Source organism: Pantherophis guttatus, chromosome 3 (assembly GCF_059756535.1).
Source record: "Pantherophis guttatus breed Tessera chromosome 3, ASM5975653v1, whole genome shotgun sequence".
Lineage (NCBI taxonomy): Eukaryota > Metazoa > Chordata > Lepidosauria > Squamata > Colubridae > Pantherophis > Pantherophis guttatus.
The window spans coordinates 57,912,768-57,938,714 of NC_142065.1; the positions used below are offsets into that span (position 1 = coordinate 57,912,768).

Here is a 25,947-nt window from a genome sequence, read left to right on the forward strand (position 1 = left end):
CTAGAATCTCTAAGCGGCAAGTGGATCTTTTGCAGGATAAAACAACCTCAGAGCCAATTTTTAACCAGCCTGTAACATCATGGGTCTGCTCTTCATTTCAAGATCACCTTTTCTTATTTTATTAGATTTTTATCCCGCCTTTATCATTTTATTATTCAAGGCAGTAAACACACCTAATACTCCTTCCTCCTATTTTCCCTACAACAATTAGGAAGTCACCAAATAATATATTCTTATGTCAGAAATGTAATAATAGCATTAGCTCCCAAATGTTTTTATTAAGCTTAATTTTCTAAAAATTAACAGCTCTCCTGAAAACAAGACCAGTGATTTTATCTGAGATTTTTTGTCCAGCATCATTGCCATGCTTTCTATGGTCTTCAGCACCAAAAATAAATAAAAAGAGCCTTCACTTGCAAAAAGGGTTCCCTCTCCCTGTACTAGGCTATTTCTCAGAAGGTCTTCAATGATGTTGGGCCTCAAATGTATCAAGGAATTCCTAGGCAAGTCTGCAGAGGATTTTCTACTTGTTCTGTTAAGCTCAGCTGTCTCCTTTAGTGTTGTAGTTTCCCTGAGGCTAGAACAAAGTGGTACTCGATTTCACTTCACAAGTAGTAGACTCTTTTAAAAGCATTAGTGGGCAATGTGCCAAGTCCTTATAGATCCCTTTGAAGGTGACAGAAAGCTTTGATAGTTTCTGTGGGTTAATTTTTATTAATTCCAGGCTCAGGCATAATTTTGTTCATTGGCAAGAAACTAGAAATAACTTTCAGTGGTTACCTTTGAAGCTAGAAAGGGTGGGACACTAATCAAAATAAAAGAAACTCTATTATTGCAACCAATCTGTTTGCTATTGCAGTATGCATTATGGTATAGCTATCAGACCCAGGCTGCAAAAATAGATAGCCACTAGATGGCAATAGGATGATACACAATATAAACTTTTTGCTACAATTTAGTTATCATTACATTTTAGCTGTATAGTAGCCCTACTGTGCATTATATGTTTATGTACTTGTGATAAATTATCAGTACAGTACTGCAGAGCAGAAAATTCATGGCCTTAAAAATTTATTGAAGAAGTTTGCTTAAAGATAAGTTATATTCAAGGATGAGGAAGAAAAACCTACTTAAGTAGATTCTTATTCTGAATCATTTACAACACTGCAAATGCAATTAGACTTTGAATATATCAATACCCAATTATATCTCTCAATTCCAAACCGACCAAGTGTTGCTGCTAAAATCCTGGCTGAGTATCTGGAGGCTGTGTGGGCCTAGATGGGAAGGAAATGACTGACTTAATCCTTTCAAGACTGAGTGGTTGTAGATATTAGGGCCCCCTGAACCTTCCATCCATACTCTTGTATGAGCTAGCACATTCGCAGGGTGTGCAATGAGGGAAGGGGCTTCACTCAGCTCAATCTAGTGCACAAGTTGTGTCCTTTCAGATAGTCATCCATCTATCCCTGTGACAACCCAAGGCTCAACTACTCCAATGTACTCTACATGGAGCTGCCCTTGAAAATCACTCAGAAACATCGGGTGCAGAATGTAGCAGCTTGGATAATGCTGAACATGTTTTAGTATGTCATATGACATCTCTGTCCACAGCTGCATTGGTTGCCAGTCTGCTTCTGACTGCAGTTCAAGGTGATTATTACCTGTAATGCCCTACATGGCATAGGGCCAATTTACTTCATGAACCACTAATTTCCCATAGTTTCAGCCTGGCCAGTATGTGCCAGTATATTTGGCACACTCTGGGTCTCTTTGATTAGTGTCATTTACAATATTGGAACCTGGGAAGTGTGCCTACCCTGTCATGACACCTGCCTTTTGGCATGCGATCTCTCAGAAATCTGTGCCTTCCATCCTATCAATGTTCTCCAAGGACTTGAAGACTAGTTATTCTCTTCCTAATCCCTCCTCATTGTTCAAAAACTAAACTTCAGAAAAGATTATTTCTATCAAAGTCCAGTTTATTGATGAATACATGCAAGCTTTATTGCATTAATACAATCAGCTACATTCATTATGATAAATTGTTCTGTCCAGAGATCACTGAATTTGACTTCTCTATGTTTCCCTAAATCTGAAGCAAACAGATCATGAATGCAAAGTGTGGGAGCAACCCTTGCTTCTTCCCATCACTCTCTGAACTATTGGACTATCCACTGATTAAATCTCCTGTTGCTAATTCCTCACCTTTTCTCCTCTCCCTTGCCTGTAACCCTTTTCCTCTTCTGAAATTACTTTTACCCTGAGATTGGGGTGGTTCCTATTCAAGGCACTTTTTCAACAGAGATGCAGCTTTGTACAGTATGCTGATATGTCATACCTACAGGAATTCCAGGGGCTCTGTTAATCAGAATAAGATTGAGGACTTCATGACAATTTTAGCAGGCTCTACTCCATCTAGACCTTGGAAAAAGATGCAACTGTAAGAGCTGCAATTCAAAATTAATTTAATCTTATCTTTGAAACTGGATGGTTCAGAAAAAGATAAACAGCTTTTGCATAAATCTATTCTGATTAGTTAATTTGTAACTATAAAGATGCCTAAGTGTGGGACCTTCTCTGATTAAGAATTCTGGGATAGCAATTCAGATAATAATGGTTTTCTCAAAAAGTTTATTTGCTCAATATGCTTTTCTACTTCCATGAGTAAAATGAGAATCCCATATACTGAGAAAAGCAAGATGAAACATTGGCGAGGAAAACATGCCTTATTTTTTAAGTTGTTTTTTAAATCAATAAGAATGCAACACTGCACAAATTAAATCCAGACTTTAACAAAAATGCAAAGATTACACATTTGAGAGATGTAATATTAGAGACACCTAATATGCTATATTCTTATACTGTAGCTTTATTTTTCAAGTCACTCATGACTTTTCTGTTAATAATTCCCACAACTGGAAATCTTTCATTTTAAAAGTTGCAAGGATGTCTTGCATGCGTGTATGATTTTAACCATAAAGTTGTCAAGGAGAAAGTAACCTTTATTGCAATATTCTTCTATTCAAAAGTGTAGTGAACAATGCAACCTAAGGAGAACTTCATCACAAATAAATCCACATGTACTTTGACGTATTTCCTCATTGACTTAAATAATATAGGCTAAGTTTTAACTTGGATAAAAACCTAACTATAGCATGACTTTTAGATTTTATTTTAACATTTGCCATTCACTGAACATGACTGAAGGCATGATAATTAAGAAGCTACACTGATTTCTTTCCCATCTAATCCAAAATCAGTAATCTTGGACACACTGTCACTTAGACAAATTAGTTCCCTTATGACTCCAAAGACTACAGTGTAACAGCTCAGTGGCGAAGAAAACAAGATGGGCACACCCAGAATTATCCAATAATTCCAGCTGCTCCTGAACAAGACATGAGCTACCCACTGTCCAGAAAATTTGTCTACTACCACAAAACTGTAACATGCATCCAATATACAGCAAAGTTTGTCTTAATCACCTGCTGGTGCACTGGCAAATTAATGGTTTCATACATGTAATATAGTATAGGCTCTTCTGTCCTTTAGTAGATGTTTCCTTCTTTCCTGGATTACAGATACTGACCAAATTAACAGGCTTTGTAGTTTAAGATGAATTAACTTCCAGAATATTTTTTTTTGCCTGTGTTAGGTTACAGACTATTTAAGTTTTGGAAAAAAAAGATATATATCATATTTGATGTACATTGGGATTAATTAATACCATTGTTTCATTTCTAGAAAGAGACACTGGAAGCTATTAACACTGTGTCCTTGAAATGATTCCAGATCTATCCAGCAAATCCTGACATACCAACATGACATGGGCTAAGATCACTCCTCCTCCTACCTCGTGCAATATCTGCACAAAAGCATCGTATCATGTTGAAAACAACTCATGTTTTTTCCTCTCTTTAATTTGTTTCCTCATTAAAAAGCATGAGGCAGCCCTTAAATGATGCTTTAAAGGTCACTGAAGTTCAGCTCAGGCAAACTGGTGGATAATTCACTGCTGATTTCTGTCCTCTCCAACATGCCACCAATTGCCTCTCCAGGGATATTCTCCAGTTTCAAACTTGGTATAGAAACCTTGTCATCTAAAAGGTACAACAAGTGTAATTAGCATATTACTATGAACCATTAAATAAGTTAACACATTTTCAAGAGGACCCTTTATTTATTTGAATTTATTAGCCACCTAATTTATTAGCTGCCCAATTCCTATGAACTCTGGGTGGTACAAACTTTTAGTGGGTTTTCTTTTCCCCAAGTGATGCAAGTGGGGCATTTGAAAAGAGCTTTAAAACAGCCTGTTAAATAATAAGTATATCTTTGTAAAAACAGGGTCTTTTAGCTGACATCAAAGGCATACATATATGGCACAATGAGCTAGTGAAGCTGCAAAGTACGTGAAGCTTCTTGCATGGAGGAGTGGAACCAGATGTACAGAAGCTGGGAACTGCCCATCTTCTTCTTTTTTAAAAAAAGTAAATTAGCAGGATTAGAACAGAGCAAAATCCACATAAATTTAGGAAAACCATTCTTCCAAATCCTGCCTATGAGAACATTGAACAGCTTAATGAAATGGTATTAATCTCTTGGAAGAGAATGTTAATCCTTTTAGTCTCCCAAAATATTGTTTTTTTCCCCCAGTGTGATGAAATAGACTTTGAAGTTTCAAGAAGTGGAGAAAGAAAGAGGTATCTTTTTAGTATTGGCTCCCCACCTTCCCCGCAGCCACATCATTGTTCAGTATTTCAAAATAAAGTAGTGCCTACCAACAAGTTGTACATCTTCTGTTTCACTGAAAAGTTCATCCGAGCTGACATCTGTGAGACTGAACTCAGAGATGGAATCATCACTACTAAAGGAGAAAGATAAGTCTTCTTCATGCAGTAACTCTTCATTCTTTTCTAGCAGACAAAACAATGAGAGATCAGGGATCCAGCAACAACTCATAACCATAGGCTCTATTTTCCAAAGCAATATGTTATTTAGTGAATAAATAAAAACACATTAAAAAGACAATAGTGCACTTTGTTCCATCTCTGCCATTTGTATTGGCTGCACATTGTTACTTGCAACATGAAGCAATTAGGAAATACTTTAATGTTATACAAACATTAGTATTCAAAGAAAGGAATGTTAGAGGTATGATATTTTTCAGATTATATTAAAGGACACTAGTTAAAAGATTATATTGAATTTCCATTGTTGCCTGAGGGCCATTTTAAATTAGTAATGGATTTATAGCTTGCTTTTCAATATAAAAGCAGATTAAAAGTTGGACTAATTGGAAGTATCTATCTTATTACTACCGGTAAAAGAGGATCTGATATATAAGCAGATAATTCTAGAAAACAGTCAAAATTAAATTATTTTCTGCCTTTAATTCACTGGGGATATTAGAAAATTGCTCCCTCCCTTGCCAGTCCCTCACTGAGAAAAAGAGAGATTATCATATCTATTCTCTAGCAACCAGAATGCTATATCATAGTAACCGTAGCCCTCTTTGGAACTTGTATATCATTAGCAAGAGAAGATAAGAGGGTGCTAACTAGTATAAAACACAGGGAACATAGGATGCTTGTACCAAAAGATTTACATTGATTGCCAGCTGCTTACCAGGCACAATTTAGGCAGCTAACATTGATTTTTGAAGTTTTAAATGGCTTTGGATCTGATTCTCCCATTACAATTTGGTCTGATTGTTAAGATCTATAATTTAGCTTAATTTTTAAATAAAATAGGAAAGGACCCTTGTAGAGAGGGCCTTTGCATATTTGTCTCCACTGCCAAAGGCACTCCTTTCTGGTACATTGAAGAAAGCTTCCTCCTGCATTATTTTCAGACTACTGAACAGCCCTTAGAAGCTGCATTTTGCTCTCACTTTATTTAGAAAATCTGCATTGGCACATCTCTTACATAGGTTATTGAATGATTTTATTTTTCAAAACATTTCATTTTAAGTACTTCCCAGATTAGAAAAGAGAGCTATATATCAAATAAATTAATAGCTAACTAGCAACCATGTTCTATTGTTGACTGGTAAGAAGTTCAGGTTACATTTAAGGTAGATCCCAAGTATTAGTGTGTCTAGCTTATGTCAGATCATTTCATTGATTATACAATGTTTTACATAGGATCATGTGCATCTCTTCTAACCAGGTACAACCCTCATGATAGGAGTATGGAGAAGAGCAATAAAGATGATTAGGGGATTGGAGGTTAAAACATATAAAGAACAGTTGCAGGAATTGAGTATGTATAGTTTAATGAAAAGGACTAAGGATGATATGATAGCAGTGTTCCAATATTTGAGGGGTTGCCACAAAGAAGGGGGATTCAACCTATTTTCCAAAGCACCTGAAGGCAGGACAAGAAGCAATGGAAGGAAACTAATCAAGGAGAGAAGCAGCCTAGAACTAAAGAGAAATTTCCTGACAGTTAGAAAAATTAATCAGTGCAATGATTTGCCTCCAGAATTTGTGGATATTCCAACACTGAAAGTTTTTAAGAAGAGATTTGGCAACCATTTGTCTGAAATGGTAACGGGGTTCCCTATATGAGCAGGGGATTAGACTAGAAGATCCCCAAGGCAGTGGTGAAATGTAAAATTTGTTACTACCAGTTCTGTGGGCGTGGCTTGGGGGGGGGGTGTAATGTGACTGGGTGGGCATGGCCAACTTTTTTTTTTTTTTTTTACTTTTAAAAGCATTTTTTCTACAACCTCTTCGGCCAAAGAGGTTGTAAAAAATGCTTTTAAAAGCCTCTGACGATCAGGCAACTCAGCTGGGATTGTCAGAGGCTTTTAAAAGCATTTTTTTCTACAACCTCTTCGAGGCTTTTTTTTTAAACTTTTAAAAGCATTTTTTCGGCCGAAGAGGTTATAGAAAAAATGTTTTTAAAAGTTAAAAAAACAGCCTCTGATGATCGCGCAGCTCAGATGGACGGGGGCTGGGCGGGGGTGGTGGGGTGCAGGGATTTTTGCTACCGGTTCTCCGAACCACCCGCTGCCATCGCTACCGGATTGGGTGATCCGGTCTGAACTGGGAGCATTTCACCCTTGCCCCAAGGTGTCTTCCAACTCTTGTTATTCTGTAATATTGTACAAACCAGCACTTACCCAGATCAGTGCTATCCTCCTTGGGTTGCATAGTATACTTGTCTTCTAAGCTGAGACATTTCACCTGTTCTTTTAGATCAGTCACTGTAGATCTGATTAAAAGAAATAAAATCCATAGTAGTAATGGTTCCAAAGGAACTTAAATTCAGGGCAGTTTTAAAGAATTCGAAGAGTTGCAGTATATAAAAAATAAGTATTTTATAGCTTGTGGTCAGAAACACAACCTATTTGACAGATGCTGATGTTAAAGGCAAAAGGCTCAAAATTGCAATAGGGAACAGAATAAAGGCAATTTATCTTATCAATCAATTTTCTCTGGATGCAGCAAATTCATGGAGTGGCCAGGCACTTTTGTTGGTAAACTCATTATGTAAACAGGGAACCAGCCACCTGGTGGGCAATTGCCTGCTAGTTCCTAACTTGACATTTCTCCCCTTTACCACCACATTGTCTTCTGAATCACAAAAATAACCACCAGAATTTAACCACCATGTTCTTCTCCCCAATCTTTCATGAAGCTCTATATGAACACATGTTCACTAAAGCATACAAAACACAGTATAGAATGGCTTACTTGACAACATTAAGCTCCTGTTGGGTGTTCTGAGTTTCATTCCTTGTTTTGCCAAAATCCTGAACCTGAGCTTTATGAGTGTTTATTAATTCTTCCAACATCTGGAAAGGACATAAAAGTGTAGTTGTAAATATAAGTTTTATCTAGTTTTTTAAGATGAACAAGAAATAATTGAAATTGAAATTGAAATTTTTCTTATAGGTAGATGATTCATTTACTTATCTGTACAACTAAGAAAAACATATATTAGTATACAGAAAACAAATTGGCAAATTATATTCACACTCCTATAGCACATTATGACTAAATTCCAGCCTTAAGAGGAAGCTAAAAGGGCAGCTGCCATGATATTATATTATGCTTATGTAGTTGGAAAAATACAATGTATTGATGGCTGCATATGCTCATTCCCAGCGTAGTACTGTCTTGATATCATCTGTTTTCCTCTTACTCCATCCTATTTCTGCACAGACATTCCTGATGATGCTAGAAGAAAAAACAGACAACCAAACTAACAGCAGCTTTGTGTAGCTCCTCCCCCCAAATTATAAAAAAACTATTTTAAGAAAGAAAAAATGCTTGGGCAAATGAGCCATGGGTAGATGATTAATTTTTCCATGTATTCCTTAGATTTGGCTAAGAACTACACTGTGATCCTCCACATCACTTCCAACTTTTTTGAGTGTATAATATAGATAAGCTTTATTAGACAAAGATTGAATTCACTTTTTATGTGGGCGTAACACTGTTAGCATTAAATCATTGTATTTAATAGAGTATTTATAGTTGTACCTTACAGTACCGGTTTTGGATTCTCTTAATCTCATGAGTTGCAGAAACTTGATTGTATAGTTCCTCTTCTTGGCAATCTAATGGATAAAATATAAATTTTTTAAAAGCTGCGTATCTCTTTTCTTCTTCTTCAATAGTTCCACCAATAAGTGGTCCTTTGCATGATGCAGAAGAGTCTATGGGAGCAGGAACCTCAAGCATTACTTGCCAAGTTTATGTTTCAGCTGATCTATCTCTCTTTTGATGCACTCGTATTCTTGCCATAGGATTTTTTTACTGGAATAAGAAGAAAAGCAAGAGTATCAGCAACAAGACAAAGACTAGTTCTCTGAACTAAATACAAGCTCCCTTAGAAAATGAACACAAGATTTAAATTATTAACAGAATTTGAAAAATAGCAAATAGGCTCTCTGCAATTCCAATGCACTGAGAGATAGTAAATTACCCAGCTGTTTTTCATGGGCTAGAAATGTCTGGGACAAACAGGCTCTCACTCATTCCTAATTATAATAAGCAAAATTATAACAAGCAAATCACTGTCAAAATCACTATTAGGAGAAAAAATGTATTCCTTCTAATCCAACAGTTTCATGGTATACTCAAGCTTCGACATATAGGGATGCATGTTTATCCCAGTAAGCATGTATTCTGGATAATAGTAGAAAACTACAGCTGTTGTTCCCTACCATATTATCCTGCCAAGTTATTTATGTTGTTATTTCAAATGGCTGACCTCTCCAAAGTATCTTGCATGACACCAGGACAGGAAAACAGATCAGGAGTACAATCCCCATCTGACTGATGAAGCACATGTTGTCGAAGGCTGCAGAGCTCATTCTTCAACCCTTCCATCCTGCATCCCAGCAATGATTCAAAGTTACCAGGTGAATTGTGCTGTAGGCGATTCATTTCACCTGCATAAATAACCAGGATAGGAAAAATAAAATTAGCTCAGGCCACACATTCTAGCTGCTAGAACAGACAACAGTATTTGGCTTTAGTGTCAGTTATTATAGTGTTAAGTACTCCACTGGAGATTGATTTATCCCCATTTCAATAACAAGTTGAAAAAAAATCTCCAAAATAGTATTTGTAGGAGAAACAAACAGGGTAGTAAAAATAAGGCAAAAATAATTTCCATAGCTTAGAATTTAGGTACCATTCTCCATAGCGATTGATTTTCTCTATAGAATACATTATGCACTTATACATATGTACAGATTCCATTGTCACAAAGTAAGGATTTACAAAAAAAAGGTATCCGAGGCATTTAATAATATAAACAGAAACTTATATACTTCCCTTGCTAGTGAGATGTTCATATTCAGTACATGATCAGAAAAAATTGAGAAAGGTTATAGTACTATACTCAAACGATTATTATTTAAAATCCATTTTTGCTTTTATTTTAGTATTAACTCAAGTTTTTATGAAGCATGGGATATAATTCTGAATTTTGCTAAAATTCTCCATTCAATATCATCCACCTCTTTTAATTTTCATTATTTTTTTTAATTATGGGCTGAAATGATGTTAAATCCATTGCATGTTTCTGAATTAAAGGAGTAGAAATTGAGTCATTTTTTTTCATTTTTAATTATGGCAGACCTCTATATTTCAACAAAGGTACCATAAATAGTAAATACTAAATTTACCAGGACAGGGGAAGCAGAATCACAAGTTTTCTGGGATTAGAGAAGCTGTTTGGAAAATTCAAAGGAATGTGTCAGCTTTGTTTTGATAAGGCATGTTTATATCTGAAGATGGGAGAACTTTTGCCATTGAACTGTTAATTATTTCCTTTATAGGCTCAAGCGAATTAGGACCAGGTTGTGAAGATATTGTCCTTCTACTAGAATCTGCTCCATTATCTGCTTCAAACCTTCTTTTTTGTATTTTCTCAAGAGATTAATTCTGTGTGGGTGGAATGTACCAAGACTAGAGTTCTATAACTAACTTCTAATCTTAAAAGACTATCTTTGAATTGTGTTTTTTTAATATGATCAAATGGAAATTTTGGGAAGAAATATATTAATATTTAATATAAATCTAATTTAAACCCAGGTTAGTCCAGGACCTGCTCACCTTGGGGAGGTCAGTCTCCAGTGTACCAGTCAATTAACAAATGTGGCCTCACTTTGAAAAAGGCCACAAATCCCCATGCTAGGCTATGGAATTCCATTTTGTGAGAAACCCTCTTTTATTACATGCCTTGTTAGGATATGGTGTAAGCCTAACGGGTTGTCCAGGCAATATATGTGTTCTATAACTTTAAATGTATTCTGTAACTTTAAGATGTAATGCTGAGTAATTGTACTGATGAGTCATTGCAATTGACTGCTGACTGACTGCTGACTGCAATTATTCTAATTGTATTGTTGAGTCATTGCACTGCTGACTTCACTTATCTTAAGTGGATAATTACTAGTGTAAACTGTATATAAGGAGAGAGCCGAGCTATAGTCATTGTTGGTCAGAATTGCTTGACTTGCTGGTTGGAACTGTTACTGTCGTGTGTGAAGGCGTGGATGGATCTGCTATCATCATGATTTGTTACCAGCGTTGAATTGCTGTTTGTATGGTAAGAAGATATCTGTAACTTCGGACTGATTTGAATGGCTAAAGACTTGGATTGACTAAAAGACTATGCAATTGTTTTTCACTACAAAGTAAAAGCTTTGTTAAACCAGTTTGTATGTATTGTATTCATTGCTCTCAGTACTTTTTCTCTGTGCACTTACTCTGCTGGTTGGTAACACAACAATATCCTTAACATGCCTAAGGGCTTTCTTTTAGTTTGCAAAAACTCTCTTTTGGTAAATATTTTGCCTGCCAATTCACCAATGTTCAAAACTAAGAGAGTGAACTTTTCTGTGAACTTCTTAAAGTCGTTCTTAATCACCCCTAAATATTTAAAAAATATTTAGAAAAGGGAATCGGATTAAAAAAATCATGCTTCTTTAATATTCTGAAGAGAAGTTTTGTCTCAAAGATAGATGTCACAACAAAGAAAGAGGAACAGCTTTGGAAAAAGAACTGCTAATTTTTCATACCTTCTAGGTGATTGATACTCTGCTGCTGCTGTTCTTTCTCTTGTTTGAGCCGACGTACTGCTTGGGTGAGTGACTCTATAATCTAAAGAAACAGAAAGGAGTACAGAGCCATAGTATAAGTAAACATCTCCTAATTACATGTTCCAAAAAGTTATAGAATGAAAAAATTTGAAAAATTGAAATGATTGGAATTCAGATATTTATAATTTCCCTCCTTTGCATCTCCTTTTCACTTCGAATTTAATTCCTCCTTTCATTGGCTATCATTTGTGGGCTTTCCCTCTATCCTCTTCTATATTCTCCCAACTTAATAAGCCATAATATTTTGGTCCAAGAGAATATTAAGCTATAATAACTGAATTTACACATAATATCCAAACAATGTGGGTGAAAATTTACTTGGCTTGAAGGCTACATTGGTTTGTGAGGCATATGAATGTCAACATATCCAAAATAGGTAGTCCATAACACAAAGATAATCCAATTCTGGAGAAGGTAAACATTTTTATGCTGTAAATAGGTGCTTTAGTCTCTACAGAGCTTAAAGTTTCCATCTGAATCCTAAAATTTTCTCATCCACTCTTAAAAATGGGTTGTAATTTTGACACTGCCAACTTTGGAGGATTTCTAGATGCCACAAAAATAGTGTTGGTGGCTTGTATAAGCCATACATTTTGCTTTCTGCACGGAGCCTAGAACAAAACTATGTTATAACTTAGCATTATGAATCAGGCTAATAATAGTAAACAGTAGTTTGGAAGCCAGAGCTATCCTTTTTGAGCACAATTACTCAACTGTTTTAAAGCATTTAAAGCACTTAATGTTTTGGTGAAATTGTTTTAATTAATTAATTTGAGATCACCAAACTACAGACAACTTCGCAAAAACCTTAATGAAGGAGAAATAAAATGTGTATGCATCTAGTTCTTTATGTCTGTCCTATAGAAAAGAACTATGTATCTATTCAGTATAAATTACCTGGGCTTGTGAATGTAGTTGCTGGCTGATAGTTGAAAGTTCCTCATTGGCCATTCTACAGCACGGGTGAATTCCACATGTGAAATGCAAGGGTGGCTGAGTTGGAACAGGACTCCCAATATTTATTCTGCCCACTAACAAATCAGCTGCAGGGGTGAAAAATAATGAACTAGACTAAACTTGCAAGCATGGAAGCATTAGTGTTATTTTGTTTTAATTGCTGGAGATAAATTCCAGTTGAGTTAATGATAAATAATTTTTTTCCTTTCATTCTCATTTTAACAACTACTCCATAAACGGGCAACTGAATCTAAAATGTAATACATAGAAGTCAAAATGTTTATAGTTTCCTCTAAACTTTCTTTTTCAATCAACTTCATAGTTCAAAATTTCAAGTTTGTTTTTTAGGTCCTCATTGTCATTTTTTCTCAAAATTCATAGGTAGGACTTTGTAGGTAGGACTAGGACTAGAACTCAGAGTCTCCTGGTTTGTAGTCTGATGCTTTAACCACTACACCAAACTGACTCCCTGAAGTTAATTATAGTAATTTTTAATTGATTATTTTTCACTAACTCATTTTGCTTCATATTTTTGTTTTTTTAAGATTGCAAGTCTGGGAGAAAGAAATTGTTCTAATTTTGTTGGTTAGTAACCAATGACCTGGAAATTGGATTAAATTTCAGTTTTTAGAAATGGGGTAAATGGCACTGCCACTGATTAGATTAAGTGAACATTAAGAATTATCAGACTAAATCAAACCAAGTTCTGCCTGAAGGATAAGGAATCTATAGCTTTCCAGATGGTGCTGTGCTTCAATACTTTCCTTGCATGGCTATTTAGCCTCCAACACACCAGCCCTATAATGCTGTTAAAACAGGACACCTAAATGATAACCATCTTTTGTTTGCTTGAAAAATATACTCCCTTGAATCTGAAGAAAGCTACCATTAGAATTCTAGCAAGAGGGTTTTTTCCCCCTTGCTGAAAACTTTTTGCAATCAAGAAATTATAAAAATCTCTACTTTCTAAGAGGTCTTCTGAAAATATACGGAACATGTCAATCACTTTTACCTTTGGAAGAGATGCTGTCTGTGTTTAGATGTTGCTGCAAAAGAAAAAGAAACAGAATGATTAGAAAGTGATCACATATTTCAAGACACAATTTGGAAACAATTATGAAACAAATGCAACTTCAAATTGCCATCAAATCAGAATCTTTAATATAATTATAGTTTTGTAAAAACGTGTGAACAAAAAGTATGAGATAGAATGTTTTCGTTTATTATATCACTTTAATTGGCATGCAATAGGAGAAAATGCATTCAATATAACTTAAGTCAAAATAACTCATTTGCAACTTCAAAGGAACATTCTTTATTCATAAAAAGAATTCAAAATTGTTTCGTAATCACTATCTCAATATAGTACCGGTATATAAAATAATGCAGAATATATCATCTCAACATTAAGCATAATTAAAAGTTAATTCAAGCCTATGAACTAATGGTTTACTAGTAGGAAAATACACAGTAGGACCAATCTGAATGAAATCAGTGTTTTATCTATTGTTTTATTTATCCGCATCAGTGAGAAAGTCAATGAACAGCATTATTATATAATCATTTTTATTTCATAATATATTATTATTATTATTATTATTATTATTATTATTATTATTATTAGTAGTAGTAGTAGTAGTAGTAGTCATATTTCTATGCCGCCCACTCTCCGAGGACTCTGGGCGGCTTACACCAAAGACAGTATACTAAATAGCATATTGCCCCCAACAATCTGGGTCCTCATTTTACCCACCTCGGAAGGATGGAAGGCTGAGTCAACCTTGAGCCGGTGAGATTTGATCCGCTGATCTGCTGAACTAGCAGTCAGCTGAAGTAGCTGCAGTACTGCACTCTAACCACTGCGCCACCTCGGCTCATAATTCCAAAATCTCAATATGTTTTTATACTACAGTCAATGAAAATATACAACATTACTAATGCAAGACAAAGAAACTTTACAATAACAGCCTTGGGTCCATTGTCCAGGTTCTTAAGCTTTTTTTAGAATAACCACTTTGCAAACAAGGTAGTCTCTCTTTAAACCTTAGAGGCAAGGTGTTTCATAATTGTACAATTCTGCAGAGTATTTTTTCCTGGAGACTAGATGTTAAGCTGATATAGGGTTTGTTGGTAAATCCCTAACTATATGAATATATATAAGGGATGAAGATTTCTCTGAGATAACCCAGACCAGATAAACTACACTAGCAGCTCCCCAGCACTTTTTCATACCACTGATGACAGCTGCAATTCAGCAAACATTTGGAGGGCCACATGTTCCCCATCTGTTTTACTGAACTAAGCCTGTAGCTTAAGTTAAATCTTGATACGTCTCTAGGAGTCTACATAATTAATTCAATACAAATCTAATGGGAACCACAAGTCAGGAAGAGGTAGTCAATACTTGTTACATTTTCCATTCCTAATATAAAGGTCAGTGCATTGTCCAGAATGTTGTCATGTTGCTCTACTGTTTGAATTGAGCATTAAAACACTGGTCCCTTTAGTCACCATCGAAGTATTTAAATATAACCTCAATGCAAATGGCAGAATGTAGCTGAACAAGCAGGATCAGTGCTACCAAGTACTTGGATGGGAAACTATCACAAAATACTATATGCTGTGGACTTTCCAAGCTAGGGAAAAAACACCCTAGAAGAAACAATTAAAAATAACTAACGTACTGTTGTCAATGAATTGTATATAAATGTCCCTACAAAGTCACCAGGAGTCAAGCCTCAATTAAACACTTTATCCTTTCTCTTTTTATTTTGTCATTTATTATAACTTGTTCACCTGCTGCTATTTAACAATGTTGAAAAGCTTGGTAGTCAAAAGCTACAGTATTAAAGACAGTGGGTTTTTTGGGGGGGGAAACTACCAACATCTTTTCACTTAACAGAATACATCTCTTAAGGTGTTTTTGTATCTACATATTTAGTATATGTTTAGCTTATGTGTGTGCATACAAACAGAATACTCAAGCACTAAATATTTTTCACCAACAAAGTAGAAAAGCAATATATTGCTCTGCAGCTTAACTTGCCTTAATTTTGGCCATGTTGCTGTCTGTTTCAACCAATATAGAACTGAGGCGTGCGTCCCAATCCATGCTGTTGAGGAAAAGATGTCTTTTAGAAATCCACTGGTTACCCATTTGTAACCTTGGGAAAATTTTGGGCTAGAAAAAGAGTATCTGCAAAAGCAGTCAGAGTAAATATTTATTTTCCTCTGTTATCTTCACAAAAACATATTGCAGCACACACAAAAAAGTCATCACAAGATGCAGACATGACACTGTAGGTTGTTCTATATAAAATTCACTGTAAATTTTCTGCAGAGCAGCCAAAGCATGCCCAATATAGAAAATACCATTAAAGGCGTATAAACATATACTCCCCAGAATTTTCTTTTTTCAAGGTCCCAAAATAGATGGAGAATGGGAACATGCAAAATATTTGTAATAGGTGACAAGTACCTCTTTAATGGTCAGTAGATGAAAACAGTTTTAAAGTGTTGTTAATATTGATGTACAACAGCACAACCAGGTACTACTGTAACAAGAAAATGTTATGCATTTCAATAAAACGGACTGAAATACAGTGACATTTTCATGTTGGAAAAGGGACTCACAAGCATTCTTTAAATCACAGAACCAGATCCAGATTTTAAATCACATGCTTCAGAACAATCTTCCTTATCGAAAGATAAAACCATCCAGGCGGGTTCCTTTTTAAAGAGCAACTGGGTATTGCTACCTCTTTTTTACATGCAGGAAAAATTAAAGTTGCTTCTAATGGGGAACAAATTATTTTTTGAGTACTTTACGCAACACAATAAAGATGTTCTTATGACAAGGAAAAGCAGAAGTCAACTTTCAATAATACTTCCTTAGCTGAGTTCACAGAACCACTTCTGGGATTGCCCCATATTGGCCTCTTACCAGCAGGCTTGCATTGCAGAGGTTTTATTCAAGGAGTATTTTCCTGATAAGGTGCAATCATAAAAGAAGAAACCTTTTTTCCCCCACATTGGAAGGGAGGGAAGCAAGAGGCGTCAAAAGAAGAAATGGGAAAGTTTGCCAAAAAACCAAACCAAACCCGGAGGACTGCAGGAGGATGCTCATTTCTCTGTTCCTCCCACATGGTGGTCTGGAGAATCCTCTTACCTGGGGGGCTGGGAGACAAGTTGAGAGCACGCAGGAAAGGAGCAGCCATCCTTTTGTCTACCCTTCCCGCCACCGTGTTGACTCCACCTGCTTTTCCGCCTCTAAACCAATAACGGCAGAGAAGAAGTGCGGAGCCCGCAGCCATTGTACCAATAAGTAAATCTAAACGGATGACGAGCGACACGGTTCTCCCCACCACCACCCGCCCCGGCCGCCCCAATTCCTTCATAGCCGGCCGCCTTTGGGGGAATGGCATCCACCGACCTTCCCTCAGAAACTACGCAGTTAAGCTGCCTCAGGCCGAGTCGGTGACCCAGGCCAGCATTTGGGGAAGGCGCCTTCACCAATTAACCTCGCTCACCCTCGGCCGTTGCACCCGGCCAACGGAAGAAACTCGGCGGTCACCTGAGCGATCCGGGTTGGGTGGGGGAGGAGGCGAGACTCGGAACCGGCCTAGGAGACTTTTTAGGCGACGACCCAAGCAGGAGGCAGCGGCCACTCCAATCCGCCAAAACTCAGGCCGGTTCTGCTCACGTTCGCTTGAGGACCGCCAGCAAGCGAAAGAAAGCCGCAAACGCCTTCGCCCGCGCCCTCCCGGGGCCCTGGTCTCGACGCCGATTTGAGCGCTTCCTCCGCAGACGGCTAAGAGCCCGAGGTTGGCCGATTCCGCCTTCCGCTACGCCGCGAAGGCTTCTGGACGGGGAAAATCCGGGCGTCCCGTTGAATTACTCTGAGCGGGGACGTTGCTGGGAGGGCCTCGATCGGGGATGTCCCGGAGACACCGAAGACGTTTCTCGTCGTAGCCAGTCGCGGGGCATTCGGAAGAAAGACAAAGGGGGCATCGCCGGCAGTCGCCCCCCCACCCGATCGCTTTACCACCTCTCACCACGCCGGGCATGTGGGCGAGGGCTTCTCGTGCGCCGCGAAAACTACATTTCCCATAGGGCCTGGCGATCGAGCACCATGGAGTTACATGTGGTCCATCTGGAGAGAAAGATCCGAGATCTCCTGGAAAATCTGGGTTTTGAGATTTATCCGTTTAAGGTACCGCGCTCATGTTAGGGGCTAGACAGAGTATATATACTTTTTATTGCGCTGTACTGTCACGCAGAAAGGCGTAAGTCGTAGCTGACAAAATACGTGTTAGTCAGAAAAGGTGCTACCAGACTTCTAAATATAAAATATATTGTAGACCAATACAACTCGTCAAGTATACTAATTAACTAAAGGATTTCCTTTCCTTGACGTTATGCGGTGCTTATAATGTTAAGAAATAACTGACTGTGTGTGTGTGTGTAGAGAGAGAGACAGAGACTAAGGTGATGATTGATTTACTGTTTGTTGTACTTTCCTACAGATTGGACATATTTAAATTACACATATTGGCATTCATGTGTGATATAATTGGCGGGCAATCTTTTAATATTGGTGGAAACAACATATCAGAACGTTTTGTTGCAGCATAATTTTGCAATTTTTAGGTGAGATAACAGGTAGTCCTCAACTTCTGACCACAATTGAGGCCAAAATTTCAGTTGCTAAGGGAAACAGTTAAGTGAGCTTCCCCCCTTTTATGACCTTTCTTGCCACAGTTGTTAAGTGAATCACTGCAGATGTTAAGTTAGTAACACGATTTGTTAAGTGAATCTGGCTTTCCCAATGACTTTACTTGTCAGGTTGCAAAAGGTGATCACATGAGCCCAGGGACACTGCAACTATCATAAATATGAACCAGTTGCCAAGTATCTGAATTTTGATTAAATGACCATGGGGATGGTGCAACTATCCTGTGAAAAATAATGATAAGTCACCTATTTCAGTGCTGTTGTAACTTCAAACGTCATAAATGTATGGTTGTAAGTTGAGGACTACTTGTATTAGGAAATGCTGTTGTATGAGAATGGTGCAAATAATAAATGGATCAAACTGGCAAGTTACCTCTTTATTTGTGAGCAATTGACTGTTGCATCATTTTTTCTCCAGTTCGTTTACACAGATGTAATTAATCTTCTTGCATTATTTATTCTTTTTTCTGAGCTTTTCTGTAATATCACTAACTTCATGTCAATGCTTTATTTCTTAACCAATAGTTCAACTATGGTTTTCTTTTTGAAATTTTTGTTCCATTTAAATATCTATTGAGAAAGATACAGAGGAGCTTGAGAAAACCAGTGAACAATTGATTTCAAATGCTGCTTGGTAATCCAGCATCCTTTTTATATATAAAGGAATCCTGTTGCTTAGGTTGGGTACAAAATCTCAATTGCTTGTTGTTCTTACTGTCTCTTCAGATTGTGTTGGTATAGAATTCTGAACCACAATGTGGCTTGATTGGGGCTGTCCAAGCCATCTGCTATAATTTGTACTGTAAATCACAATTTTTTTCTTATGATGCTTTTACACAATTTTATACTGCTGTGAAAAAAACATTCCTTGTTCTGAATATTATATGGTCCAAGTTCATAAACAGCATTTAATCCCATTTTTATCAGATTTTTGACTTAGTGTGAGGTATCAAATAAACTTTAATACAGAATCTATGACAGGATAACACAAGGACTTTAGAGTGCCATATTGTGTTTAGTCATGTGGTTAATGATTTCCTCCTGTTGTCACATTAAAATGATAATTTAGTAACAATTTCTGGAGATTCCTGGGGACTACAACAAAGTCTTTGTAGGGCTTATGAGACCTCCTAGGCTATGGACTTCTATTGCACAGAATGTTACCAAACATAAATATGATTAAGCCAACCATTGCTCGCATAGTGTGTGAAGTGACAGTACAAATACTTGGTAGAAGATGCTTTCTGAAGAACTATCAATATTGTGACATTAAAAGGAAATACAAATTAATATAAAATTGGGGATATGGCCAGTAATAACATATGAAAATGAATATCAAGTAGCACTATCTTGCAAGTTAAACATTGATGCTGGTGCAGTAGTTAGAATGCAGTATTGCAGGATAACTGCCCAACAGTCTGGAGTGTGATCCTGATGGTACTCAAGATTGATTCAGCCTTCCATCCTTCTGAGGTCAGTAAAATGAGGACCCAAATTGTTGGGAGAAATATGCTGACATAATTTGCACAGAGAGTACTGTAAAGCACTATAGGGTGATATATAAGTCTAAGAACTATTGCTATTAATTGAATAACCTGGGCAATCAAAGGAAAATTGTATATATGGTAACCTCGACACAGTAAATTGCTGTTTCTAGTTGTCTCGTCTAACATTTGAAGAGCTGAAAGACATACTGAATTAGATTTCCTATTTCTGGTTTAAAGGGGAAGTATTTTATTTGCATTTTCTAACAAGTCAAATAGATATTTTCCCAATCAGCTACCAAATATGAGAAATCCTTCACCAAATTATTTAGGGGATACAACATGTCAGACAAGTAAATTGTGCCAAATACTTTTTTAAAAAAAATACTGGAAACAATAGGAACGCGAAGCCAGTTCTGTAGAATGTCAGTGTTTCAAAATCAGCAAGGCAACCAACCCTATTATCTTGCCACAACAGTTGCCAGCCAGTGATAATATGAAGTAATTAAATTACAGTTTGGCTTAGCCAAACCAAAACAATAAATACCAATACGAATGTTAGGGCATGGGTTACAGCAGCCCTACCACATGAGTAGGCCCAACTATGCTATTAATGTACAGAACATCAACTATACACACAGTCATAATGTTCTATATAACTGGCTTTTTTATGAGCCCATCAAAATGCAAGGCAGTACTGCTCCCTCTAAACAGGTTTACATTCTTTTACAAAAGCTGGCTTCTCACTGAATCATGAGCTAGTCATAAAAATAGACAACACATTAACCCCCAGTTAGCTGAACCAAGGGTTCCTGAATTAATACAGATGTCTGGGTTATTGCACCCAGAGCCACAGATCAGTTAACCTCATTTTGTCTAGTGGGTTGTGGAAACTCAACCTGGTTTGACATTGCACTTTCTGTAGATAATCATATATTTGACAGTGCACACAGATGCCTGGCATCTCTGAATTCAGGTTCATCAAGGAAGGGCCTCAGTGTAGGGAAATGGAGGACTAGATTGCAATTAAAACAAGCACAGTACTGTTCTGGGAGTCAATGCTAATAAATTTTATTGGATGGTATGCTAGGAAATAAACAGGCAATGCAAGCTTGAATACGGAAAGAATAAAAGTCAAAGGTAACAAACCTGACTAAAGTCATACTTGGACAGAAATAATTATTTTAGAGGCAAAAAAGGCAGGTCCTTCGTGCACATATGATGGAAGAAGGTTGTAGAAAGGAAAATATATAATGGGCATATCATGCTATGGGTCCAATTATAAATGCCGAACTATGATTATATTAAGTAGTGATTTTTCACTAAACAATATTTCTCACTGAACAAGAGAACACTTAATATTCATCTGTTGTTCATTGTCAGTTCACATAATGTTCTATTTGTGGTTTCTTAAATAAGACACAATAGCTGGATTCACATAACCCTAAATCAGTGATTTACAAATGTAAAGCGACATGTTAAGTCAAAAGTAAATAAATTATATTATGAATTAGTGCAACCATGACTTCTTGCATCATTTGAATAATTTCTTACAACTTTTATTTACTCAAATGCATGCTTACTCTCCTTGGTTTCTTGCCTCAGCAGAATAGCATCTTTATGATTTCTTTTCTGGTACGAGATTGCATGGTCCATCACAGAAGTAATATCAGGAATTAGCATTCTTTTTCTCATTGGAGCTCAAGTGCCTTGAGCTCCAATGAGAGCCTTGGTAGTACAGGGGTTTAAGGCACCCTGTTATTAAGCTGGTTATTAAGACCAGCTGCCTGCAATTACTGCAGGGTTCGAATCTCGCCAAGGCTCAAGGTTGACTCAGCCTTCCATCCTTTCTAAGGTAGGTAAATTGAGGACCCAGTTGTGGGGGCAATAAGCTGACTTTGTATAAATATACAAAAGGATGAAGGCTATTGCTGAGCACATTGTAAGCCGCCCTGAGTCTTCGGAGAAAGGCGGCATATAAATCAAATTAAAAAAAAAAAAAGTGCTGAGATGAAGTCTTTTGAGCTTCCATTTAGAGTTCGAGACTTGCATACATTAGAACCATATGATGGTAGGTACCGTAGGACCCCATCAACTAACACAGACTGACAATGAATCAATTGCTATAGCCAAGCTTTTATTGAATAGTTTCAGAGATCAGCTTGTAGAACCAGCACCATTAATAGGCTTGCCCTCCTTTATGTCTCCAAATAATTGCTGTGCATTTGAAAGTATTGCAACAGAATAATAGGTTGCTAAATCCAATTGGTGCACTCCCTTGTTAGATACAGTTTATCCTGTGTATGTAATTGTTTGTGGAGGACTTTGCAAAAGTGCAGGAGTCCTGATGGGTCAAAAAGGATGGCAACCCCAGTGAAGAATAGCTGGAATCATAAGGATCAGGGTTTCAGCTTGAACTGTAGTCCAGACATATTGCTCACAGGGCATGGGGTAATAACCTCACTTCAGCACCTATTAGCAGCCAAGAAAGACAAAGCAGTGACTAATCTTTAGTTCAGCAATAGCAATATGTAATCCCTAGTGCTTGATCAGAGCTGGGCAGCTCTTGGGTTTATGCAGCCCCTAGCATTCAACTAGTGATTCCTGGAGTTTCTACAGCCATGCCACTGAAAATTAGCAAAACATCTATTTTGGAAAGCAATAGTTTGTCCATTTCTTTAGCTAAAACAAAGAAGGAAAAGGCTTCATTATGCCTTTTTCTCCTAGTACTGTTCTCTTGAACTATCTCAGAGGGATGAGCCTCCACCCACTTAAAAATTTTTGTTTTCTCTTATGGGGTAAAAAAGGGAAAATGCAGTTACAAGCTACAAGAATATTGCTTCCCAAAGACCTATATGCACAGTAGATGTTTATGAACAAGTGAGTTTATACTACAAACTACTATATGTTAATCACAGAAAGGGAACTTACCCTTCCACTGTAAGGAATTGTGATAACATCTGTAGGTAGTAGCTATTTGTAATGTTTCATGTGTCCATCTGTGATCCTGGAAAGCAAAACATACATGTTTGGTTAGCAGTAGCACCATTTGTAGTGCATGGCATCTAAAAGCCTATTTTTATATATGCATATTTATTGGCTAAATTCACACATTGCACTAATCTTTTTTCATAATTACATTTATAATTTAATTATAAATTTGTTCTGCTTTGCTTCAGCATGTTATGTGAATCATACTGCTATGGGTTCAAAATCAGTTTGTTTATGATTTAATGTGTTAAACAAATGCTTAGGCAAGTGAGGTTTAGTAAATTGGCAGGCAAACTAAGGCTTGGCATATGTGAATTATGCCATTCTATCCCCCATATTGGGAAACACTGCTAGCTGCCCTGAGGGGAGCTTCCATTGATTGAGAGGCCTAGGGGGGCGGGGGGAGGGGGCGGAAAGGGGCATCCAAAACAAATGTAATTTGAAAGATGGCCTTCTCTTTTCTAAGCTCTAGTGGCTTTTTCCTTATATCTTCAACTGAAAAATCCTCTTCATGTGTTTATGGAATCATGATGCAAGAAATCTGTGGTAGAACATAGTTTCTGGAAAAAGAAGGATAAGCAATCTGCAATCTGCTCTATTCTCTTGGTCAGAGCGTTTGTACAAGGTCTTCCATTTTGAGCAATATTTTCACAACACACCCATAATTAATAATAATTTACTTTGCCCAATTGCATGACATTAAACTATAAGATAGTACTATAGCACAGGCTTGGAGGAATACAACTTGTCAGACTAAAATGTCATTAGCTATTTTGCTGCTAAGTCATGCAAACAGTGTATGACTTTTTTCTAAAACTGAACTTGTTGTTTTAAGCATGTGGAACAAGGGGATAAAACTCCATTCAGCTGAGTAAGGGGCTTCCTGGCAAAGGTTTATGTGATAGTGTGGTTGGATTAAAACTAACCCAAATTCTATATTCTAGCAGTGCAGACACAGGAAGAAGGAATGACCAAGTCATTATTACCATTGCACCATCCTCATGGTACTTGAACACAATTCGGGTGCTTGGCAGCTGGCTTGTATTTATGACCAGTTACAGCATCCTGTAATCACATGATCGTGATTTGCAACCTTTTTTGTCAACTTCCAGCAAAAAACGCCCACCGAGGAAGTTGGAGACACTTTGATTGTATGATTTGCTCAATGGCTGTGGTGATTTGCTTAAGAATTGTTGTAAAAATTGTTATAACATCAGGTCCAACCTGATTTACAACCATAATGACTTATTGACAGGAATTCTGGCCCCAATTGTGCTTGTAAGTCGAGGAGTACCGATGATCTATTGAACACAAAACTAGCCTTATGTGTTACGTGAACCTAGCAAATGTGGTCAGTTTATAGTTCGTTGTATGCTTATCTAACATGCTTATCCATGGTTAATTAATTTACACTCATCTTTAAATTACCGTATTTTCGGAGTACGTTTTTTTTACCCCCCCAAAAGAGGAGTAAATCTTTTTACCTTCAAAAAGAGGGTGAAAATCTGGGTGTGTCTTATAGTCCGAATGTAGCCCCGCCCAGAAAAAAGCCTCTGAAACCTCTGTTTGAGAAGCTGAAAAAAAAGCAAGGTGCAGAGCTCGCAACCAACAAACCTGTTGCTAAAGTTCACCTCTGGGAACAGCTGATTGGGGGTATTCCGGGAGGCTGATCCACCCCCAATCAGCTTTTTTCTTATTTTCATCCCCAAAAACTAAGGTGCATCTTATACTCCGGTGCGTCTTATAGTCTGAAAAATACAGTAGTCAGCTATCCAACCATACTGGGGTTACACAAACATTTAACCACAAACTAGGCAACCACATTGTAATTTAGAGTTTTGTGTGAATTTGGCTCATCTTATGTCAGCATATCTGACATTTTGCTTGAATAAAATTGCTTATAATGGCAAAGTTTCACCAGCTACCAGGATAAGTGTTTCATCCTAGAGTTGAAAAGACAGCACAATTTAAACATAGGTTTGTACCCATAGTGGTACAAAGGCCATTAAATCATTTAATCCTCATTTAGATTTAGAGAGAGAAGGGAGAACAAAAGCAAGATACCATTACTGAGTACAGCTCTCCCTATTCATGGGTTATCCAATCAGCCCACTTTTCTGTATTTGAATGATGTACTATGTTAAAACCATGTAATTGAACCCAGACATGTAAAAAGAAACTGCAGGTAATAAGAGTTTTTGCAACAAAAAATGTATGTGTGACTTTATGAAGCACACAGAATCTTTACCAGTTTCTCTTTCCAATTTATTTCTCACCAACAAAGCTACAATATGTTGTGTTCAACTCAGATATTATTGGAACATTTTACTGAGAATTAATTCATCCCCAGTAAAAACCTTCATACTTTTTTTTAAAAAAAGTGGGGTTTTCATTTAGTGGAATATAAGGACCTACTTTTAAAGTTTTATGCCAAAATGCACACAATATTGTAATCATATCTATCTGAGTAAATAAGTATCAGATTGCAGTCTGATTTAGATCACTATTACCTGCCTTCAAGTAGCACTTTCAAAATGCATCTGGTAATCTCCTGCTGATGACCCCAAGTACTTTGCTTGCCTTTTAATTCATCTTTGGATATGAAACATGGTTCAATGAAGGCCCCAAACTTCTTGCTTACTTCTGTTCACATCCCTTATGACATCACAAGGAGCAAATATGCTATGTCATTAACTCACATTAGAGTAGGGGTCCCCAAACTTGGCAGGTTTAAGACTTGTGGACTTCAACTCCCAGAATTCTCCACCAGCATAGCATAGAATTCTGGGAGTTGAAGTCCACAAGTCTTAAACTGCCAAATTTGAAGGCCTCTGGATTAGAGGTAAATTGTAAACTCTAAATTAATTTCAGCTTTCAAGAAAATCAATAAGTACTTGAAATTAATAGCAATAGCAATAGCACTTAGACTTATATACTGCTTCATAGTGCTTTACAGCCTTCTCTAAGTGGTTTACAATGTCAACACATTGCCCCCCAACAATCTGAGTCCTCATGAAATTAAATTACTTGAAATTAAAATTTAAAAATCTTCAGTTTCACTTCTGGTATTGATGTTTTCATTTGCATTATAAAATCATGATTTGAAGCTGGTTTAAATTCATGTTTCCTAAACTTATAGTTTCCCATGTT

The 25,947-nt window shown here is 37.0% G+C and overlaps 2 protein-coding genes across 11 annotated transcripts in view; one reads left to right on the plus strand and one right to left on the minus strand.

Moving 5' to 3' along the window:
- Nucleotides 1-1,964: 1,964 nt before the first annotated feature.
- On the minus strand, nucleotides 1,965-25,457 carry LOC117664136 (uncharacterized). 9 transcript variants are annotated; one of them, XR_015733083.1, is made up of 12 exons: nucleotides 17,163-17,302; nucleotides 15,636-15,785; nucleotides 13,602-13,635; nucleotides 12,530-12,675; nucleotides 11,552-11,633; nucleotides 9,232-9,412; nucleotides 8,707-8,774; nucleotides 8,499-8,575; nucleotides 7,707-7,807; nucleotides 7,133-7,224; nucleotides 4,785-4,914; nucleotides 1,965-4,103 (listed from the first exon to the last, which is right to left on the minus strand). XR_015733083.1 is itself a non-coding variant. In XM_087889674.1 (12 exons), exons 4-12 carry the CDS (start codon nucleotides 12,581-12,583, stop codon nucleotides 3,970-3,972), a joined length of 924 nt encoding a protein of 307 aa, XP_087745800.1. In that variant the 5' UTR covers nucleotides 12,584-12,675; nucleotides 13,602-13,635; nucleotides 22,738-22,813; nucleotides 25,308-25,457; the 3' UTR covers nucleotides 1,965-3,969. The 9 variants fall into 9 exon arrangements, 8 of the variants coding, with proteins under 8 accessions (XP_087745800.1, XP_034270841.2, XP_034270842.2 ...); XM_087889674.1 differs by lacking the exons at nucleotides 15,636-15,785; nucleotides 17,163-17,302 and adding exons at nucleotides 22,738-22,813; nucleotides 25,308-25,457 and having other exon boundaries at nucleotides 4,785-4,919; XM_034414950.3 differs by having other exon boundaries at nucleotides 4,785-4,919; nucleotides 15,636-15,702; nucleotides 17,163-17,767.
- MMACHC (metabolism of cobalamin associated C) overlaps nucleotides 16,886-25,947 on the plus strand; it is a 29,180-nt gene continuing 20,118 nt past the window's right edge. Inside the window, exon 1 of one of the 2 annotated variants that reach the window (XM_034414954.3) lies at nucleotides 16,886-17,801. In XM_034414954.3, coding sequence (XP_034270845.1) covers nucleotides 17,721-17,801 — 81 coding nt within the window. In that variant the 5' untranslated portion in view covers nucleotides 16,886-17,720. The remainder of the gene's footprint in view (nucleotides 17,802-25,947) is intronic. The other variant, XM_034414955.3, reaches the window with a different exon arrangement.